At 39.2% G+C, this 7437-nt stretch overlaps 1 protein-coding gene across 1 annotated transcript; it reads right to left on the bottom strand.

Moving 5' to 3' along the window:
* Positions 1-2798: 2798 nt before the first annotated feature.
* Positions 2799-3587, bottom strand: LOC147442729 (uncharacterized). Its single transcript, XM_086529416.1, has one exon. The coding sequence runs from the start codon at positions 3585-3587 to the stop codon at positions 2799-2801; it is 789 nt and encodes a 262-aa protein (XP_086385542.1).
* Between the last annotated feature and the right edge of the window lie 3850 nt (positions 3588-7437).

Below are 7437 nucleotides of genomic sequence, written 5' to 3'. Positions count from 1 at the left end.
AAGCGCCTGCGAACACGTCTATGGGGTTGCAAGATTGCTGCTTGTTGGCCAGTGTCAGAGTCCGACGAGTTATAATTGGCAACAACTCGATCTATAATAGATGTATCGAACTCGCCAAATTCGCGAACGTGCTGCAAAGAAACACGTCTTGTCCGTCGCACAGCATGCTTGCATTGACTACAAGGACATAAGACCCTCGTTGAGAGATAGGTGTTTCGGTTGGACGGTCCCACATCCTCGTCACTACTCATAATGAGGATAAAAATCTTATAACCTGGACAACAAAAATAATATTCTATTGGCATTCTTCGTCTTATCTCTCTCTCTCTCTCTCTCTCTCTCTCTCTCCCTCTCTCTACCTCACATTCTCTAGTCATGTCCAATCCCCTCACACCTCGGTCTAGAGGTGCACGGAGATCAGAACCACCGGGTTATAATCTCGTCTTTATTGGTCAATACCTATATTTGTGGGTACAAGAAATCTACAGACCCACGTCTACATGATACTGCATGTAGTGGACAAAACCCCTTTGCCTCTTCTCTAGCTGTTGCACTTCACAGCATCTTAACATCTTTTCACAGTAGATCTTTTCACTGTTCGTCTAACTCTAAACCCTAAACCGTAAGTAATTCTTGCGTGGACTCGATCTAACGTAAATAAGCGTAAATCTAAATAAACATAAATCTAACTAAAAATAAACCTAAATCTAACCTAATCTTTAACGTCTTTTGGGATAGTTTCCTACGACGTTAAAACTCTCTTCTTCTTGTGTGTGTGTGTGTGTGTGTGAGGGTAAACCTAAATAAACCTAAGTCTACTCTAATATAACATAAATCTAAATCTAACGTAAATTATGTTATATTAAAAACAAAGAACTAAACTAACAGGGATTATAAGAACCTTAAAATTGATTTAACACATAATTTTTCATATAACTCGGTAAGAGTTGGCATTCTCATCACTAAAGATGTGAGAGTTAACTTCCGGCGGTGACGCTGCCTCATCTCCATCCACATCTGACGACAGTAATTGGCCCTTTAGACCGTTCTTGCTCTTGTTACTAACTTTGAAGTTGCTGTTGAATGACTAGAGGTTGTCTAAATGGTCATTGTGTCGGGGATGTAGTGACTCTTGCCGCCCTGAAGATCCACCTTCTTCTCTATCTTCCGAAGACATTTCACCAGTACTTTTGGATCGACGGAGCCCACCATGAGTGAAGGCAGCAATATCCTATATTCCATTGAGGGCTTTCTTCACCCGCTTCATCAGGCATTGCAGTCTATGGAGACCTAAATCTAATCTAATATAACGTAAATCTAAATCCAGCGTAAATAAACGTAAATATAATTAAAAATAAACCTAAATCTAATCTAATTTAACTTAAATAAACCTAAATCTAATTTAACGTAAGTCTACATCTAACCTAATCTTTAACGTCTTTTATGATAGTTTCCTACGACGTTATAACTCTCTTCTTCTTGTGTGTGTGCGCGTGTGTGGATGTGTGTGCCAATAAAAAGAGATAAATGGTATAACCTTTCTATCACCCATGCCAAGTATGATAGATTGATTATGCCATTTCCCTCTTGAATAAAAGGTCTTGAGTTCAACTCCTCGTCGGCTAGATCTTTAGGTCTTTTAATTTTAATTAGTTTCCTACGACGTTAAATTAGTTTCTCTCTCTTTCTCTCTCAATGTGTGTGCATTTTTTTGGATCATATGCATGTTTTCTCTCTCTTTTCCTCTCTCAATGTGTGCGTTTTTTGTTTATGCATGTTCTCTCTCTCTTTTCCTCTCTCAATGCGTGCGTTTTTTGTTTATGCATGCTCTCTCTCTCTTTTCCTCTCTCATTGTGTGTGTGCATTCTTTGTTTATGTGTGTGTGCGTTTTTGTTTCTGTTTGTACTCTCTCTCTCTCTCTCTCTCTCTCTCTCTCTCTCTCTCTCTCTCAAAAACACTATGTGTGTGTGTATGTGTGTGTGTGTGAGAGAGAGCGAGGGAGAGAGAAAGAGGGGAAGGGAACATGAGAATGAGGAGAGGGAAGGAGCATACTTGGCTCTCCTTCCTCTCCTCGTGTGTGTGTGTGTGTGTGTGTGTGTGTGTGGAGAAGAAAAAGAGAGAGAGAGAGAGAGAGAGAGAGAGAGAGAGAGAGAGGGAGAGCGTTACCTGCTCCTTGCTTGAGGGCGCCGAAAAACTCAGATCTGAGATCTAAGTTTTTTGGCGCGCTCTGTTATTTTTTTAGCCCAGCCGGCGTCGCTATGAGCATCGCAAATTTACAAAGAAATTTGCGACGCTCAGAGCGACGCCGGAAATTTCTTTTTTGAGCGTCGCTGTGTGAGCGTCGCTAATATGAATAGCCTCTTGTAGTGATCCTAGCAGTAGAGTGTCTTGCATGTCCTGCAGACATCTCGATCAAAATGCCATATCATAAACCTCATACCATCTGTATTCAGAAACCCTTGTCCCGCTCCCAACCGTGTGATATCAACATTTTCTCATGTCACCAGTGATAGCAAGAAACACTTGCAATTTTGACTAGAGAGTGCTCCATCTCTGCGTACCTATCTCCTAGCTACATCAAACACCTACTCAAGGTCCCCGTCATTTTCCTACAAACTACTATGTTTGGGCTTCTTCCACTTCCATAGGCTGACCATCTTCATATCTACCATCATTTCCCACCCCCTCATTGAGCATTGATGCTCAACCATACAATTAATTAGATAAGAGATGATTGCATATTTGAAAACTAATACTTAGTATGTACATAAGCAGTAGATAGATAGAGAGAGATTTTATTAGCTGTAGAATCCCATTGGATCAAAAGGAAAGGCATGATATGCCCCATGCATGACGTCAGCTCCACCAAGATCAAATTGATGGCATTGAAAACAACCACCTGTCTGTAAAACATGTGTGAGCAATATATCCTTGACACCTACAAACCTGTAAACAAGCCGTAGCCTCACATAGCATGGTTCTTCAATAACTTGTATCCATATGAATGCTTGATACCCAAAATGAGCGTATACACCCACATTTGAAGCAATTGCATCACCTAAAATCATTCCTCCCTTTGCTAGAGGGCTTTGCATAACATAATCTGCATCCAAAGAGCTTTGCAAACGGTGCAAAGTTGATTGTAAAGCAACCTTCAAAAGTATACCTATCAACAACATGCCACCAACCTTCGATACCCTATCATCCCAAAGCAAAAGAGAGGGTTGCCCAACCCCTTGGTCCACACAAGGCATCTCTATACTTGTCTCATGCTGCTCAGTGACCACCTCATCTACATGCATAATATCGTAAATATCATACCTTGACGTAGTGGAGTCCACCTCCCTTGTGTTATCTCCATCGAAAGAGTTGTTTCCACTTGACTCATGCTCTTCCGCTGTTGCAGAATATGGAATCTCGTCCATCACTATTGCTTCAACCGTATCAACAAATCTCACTTGTCGGCCATGAGCACACTCCCCAGGGATGTGACCATCCATATCTGAATCTGCAACCATATTTCCCTGGCTTGGAACCATCAATACCTCTTCAACCACTGGATCTTTCTTGTGTGGCATCCGAGGCATAGGAATAACCCTGTCTCTCTGCAACCATAATATCTTTGGCTCTTCTTGCATATGCAGACCCTCTAGCATCCACTGTGCTTTTATCTCCTTTGCTTCAACAGGCTCTATTAATGCTATCGGATTGGACCATCCTTGCCTTGGTTGACGTTTCTTCAAGAGCTTCTTTGTGGACTTTTGCAAAGGCCACTACCTCCGCATATGACACCGGTCCATCGACTTCATCTTTATCACGAACATCCACATGCAAGCACTCCATGAATTTGTTTAATTTCAAAAAGTCAGTATTCTCTACAACAATTACCTTTAGTGTGTGATTGTGCACAAAATAGTGTGTGAAAACACACTAATTTGTGCACAATCACACACTAATGCTTGCATTAGTGTGTGTATAATGCATGCACACACTAATGCAAGCATTAGCGTGTGTGTGTATAATTGTAATAGGACTAGTCTTTAAAGTTCTTAAAGTCGAAAAGAATGTAGCAGGGCATATCTTTCGTTAGTACGATTTGAAAGATTGTTGAATAGTCTATTAAATAGAGCTTATACGAATGAGTTGAGATATTAAGAGAGAACATATATTTTTTTTTAAAAAAAAAAATAATACACTAAAGATGGATTTGATAAAGATTAATGAATAACAGATAGTCTGTTTATGAAGAGTAAAATTGAGATTTTTATTAATATCAATGTTTTATATTTATGTGTTTTAGCTTAAAATGCATGGGTAGGCTTAAAATAAGTTGTAAAAGTAGTGGAAACACAAAAATAGAGGTTTTATGAGTCGCGACCTAAAAGTTACGTTTTTAGCCAAACAAAGACGTTTTTCGCAATTCTGTTCGCGATGCCTTGTAGACCAAACCTATTCCCGTCGTTTTGAGTACCTGGATCGCTCTGTTCTGAGTTCGTTTGGAAAAGTTATGATGAAAACAAACAGAAGGCAGGAGCAGTGTAGTTTACACAGGGACAGACAGACATACAACATCATACAGTTCTCCCTGCTATCAACCAAGAAGTGGATTGTTTCTTCACGGTAGAGTATGGAAATTGAGATTATGAAGGTATAGAATTATGTTTTTTTAACTTTGATTATCATGTTGAATTGGTTGCACGAGTATGTTCTTTTGGCTATTTTGTAGGCGATGCAGAAATCAGTTTGTGAAACAGGATCTGTGCAAAGTGTCATGATAAAAATCTAACCTTTACGGATCGCTTAGCGATCACGTTCTTATATTATTCTCGCAGGTATACTTGGTGCAAAAATCCTGCAGGCTTTTCGAGGAAAAGAAGGATAAAAGCACGACGGGTGCTGCGTTTAAGAATCATTCACCATTCTCTCTTCTGCGAGTGCGAGTGCGAGTGCGAGTGAGAGTGAGAGTGCGAGTGCGAGTGCGAGTGCGAGTGAGACGCTGCATGCAAGCGAACTGAAGCTCGAGGGTGGTCGGGAGGTTCGAGCTCCGTACAACGGAGTGCGCCCATATATTTTGCTCCTCTGTTGTATCAAAACTCTACAAAGATTCATCAATACAAAGATCTCTTTCTCTATCTTTTGCTATCGATATCTATTATTCGGTTCCCGTGACAATTGGTATCAGAGCAAGCGGTTGATTCTGGACATGGAAGGATACGAGAGGAGGATGAAGGAGCAAGAAGACCTGATTCAGCGACTATGAGAAGATCTGAAGATTGCAAATCGGGAGTGTGTTGAGGCTCTACGGGGCAAAGCAGCACGAGAGCTTGATATCTATGTAGACCTTGATGGCCAACATGAAGGTGAAAACCATGCTAATCCACCTGGAAACAATAATCATCGTGGTGGCACTGGGGTACCGCCAAAAGAAACGATGACGATATGGGAGAAGCGACAACCAAATCATTCTTAACGAAGGCTAAGCTTAAAGAGTTTGATGGCATAAGAAAGATATGCGAAGATTTAGAAGCGTGGATTGAAGAACTCAAAGATTGGGATTATACTTTCAATATCGAGAACATGACCACGAGACTTTCGAATGCTCGAGCAAGGTGACCGATAAGACAATACGTACCAAGATGGCTCAATTGGAGACTTTTGGCGATGCGTACGATAAAGGTAAGTCATCTACCCCTTCTTTGTGATGTTTTATGTCTTTGATACGTCCTTTGAAAGCTTCTGTGAGATCGAATTTATGCATAGAAGTTGAGATTAAAATTTGAATTTCTTAATGATTTGATTGATAGTATTCATTGCTTCTTATCGTCTAAATTGATTGAGAAATTAAACTTGAAATTAAATCGAGAAGTTAAAAGACTTGTGGACTTAACTAGTGGTAATAATAGTTTCACGAAAGAGTTAGTAGAAAATTTGTTTTTTTTTCTGTGAAGAGTCAAAATCATAAAGGTGATTTCTATAACATAAACATTGATATGCATGATGTTATCATTGGTATCAATTAGATCATTGAAAATCATGTTTTGATTGATTGTTAAGAAAGAAAAATATATCTTTAATCATTTGATGATGATAAGTCACACTCTTTGTGGAAAGAAAGAGATTCTAAATCTAGTTTTGGCAATGGAATTGATAAGGTGACTTAGATAAGAGTGTGAGACGTTGCTTGTGTTTGCTTGTGTGAGACGTTGCTTGTGTTTGCTAATGAGATTAAAGAAGAATCTGGGGATAAACATAAAGAGACAAATCGAAAATTTATAGAGGATCTCTTACATGAAGTTAAGGATGTGTTCCGGACGATCTTCCTGGTATACCTCCGCCTAGAGCGGTAGACCATGCCATAGATCTATATCCAGGAGCGACACCTTATTCCAGATCTCCATACAGGTTCAATATTGATGAGCTTAAAGAGCTCAAGATACAACTTGATGATCTTTTGAAAAAGGGTTTCATTAAACCTAGTGTATCTCCTTGGGGTAGTCCTGTGTTATTCCAAAAGAAAAAAGATGGTACATATAGGTTATGCATCGACTATAGGGGATTAAACAAAAAGACCATTAAGAACAAATATCCTCTTTCTCACATAGATGAATTGATTAGTCATTTGAGTGGTGCCACAATATTTTCAAAGGTTGATCTTCGTTCTGGCTACCATTAAATCCGCATTAAGGTCGAGGACATTCCAAAGATTTCTTTTCGTACACGTTATGAACATTATGAATTTAGAGTTCTTGCTTTTGGTTTGACTAATGCACCAACAACTTTCATGTGCTTAATGAATAATATTTTTCACCCGTATCTTGATGACTTCATTCTGGTATTCTTGGATAATATTTTTGTGTATTCTACGAATAAAGAAGATAATGCATTGCACTTAAAGAAAACATTTGAGGTTTTGCGTGAACATAAATTGTATGCCAAAGCAAGTAAGTATTCTTTTGCAAAGGATCAGATTGTGTATTTGGGAAGAGTGATTTCTAAAGAGGGGATTCACATTGATCTTGATAAAGTTAAGACTATGTTAGTAAGAGATGTAAGAAGCTTTATGGGTCTAGCACAATATGAGAGAGCACACATTAAAGATTTCTCTAAGATAGCAAGTCTTTTGACCGAATTGACCAAGAAAGACAAGGGTTTTGTGTGGACTTCTAGCTGTGAGACTGCTTTTGAGACCTTGAAGGCTAAAATAGCGGAAAATTATGTTTAAAAGTTCCTGAGATGGGCAAACCATTTGTTGTGTCCTGTGACTCTAGTGGTTAACAATTAGGTTGTGTTTTGACACAAGAAGGAAGAGTGGTTGCATATGAGTTTAGGAAATTAAGACGATATAAATTGAACCATGCAACACATGATCTAGAATTACTTGTTGTTGTTCATGCATTGAAGCATTGGCGTCATCTCTTGCTTGGTGTAAAATTTGAA

The sequence above is a fragment of the Adiantum capillus-veneris genome, chromosome 14 (genome assembly GCF_014529385.1).
Source record: "Adiantum capillus-veneris isolate H3 chromosome 14, ASM1452938v2, whole genome shotgun sequence".
NCBI lineage: Eukaryota > Viridiplantae > Streptophyta > Polypodiopsida > Polypodiales > Pteridaceae > Adiantum > Adiantum capillus-veneris.
Note: the sequence above shows the minus strand (reverse complement) of the source record. Positions and strands in the feature narration are given on the sequence as shown.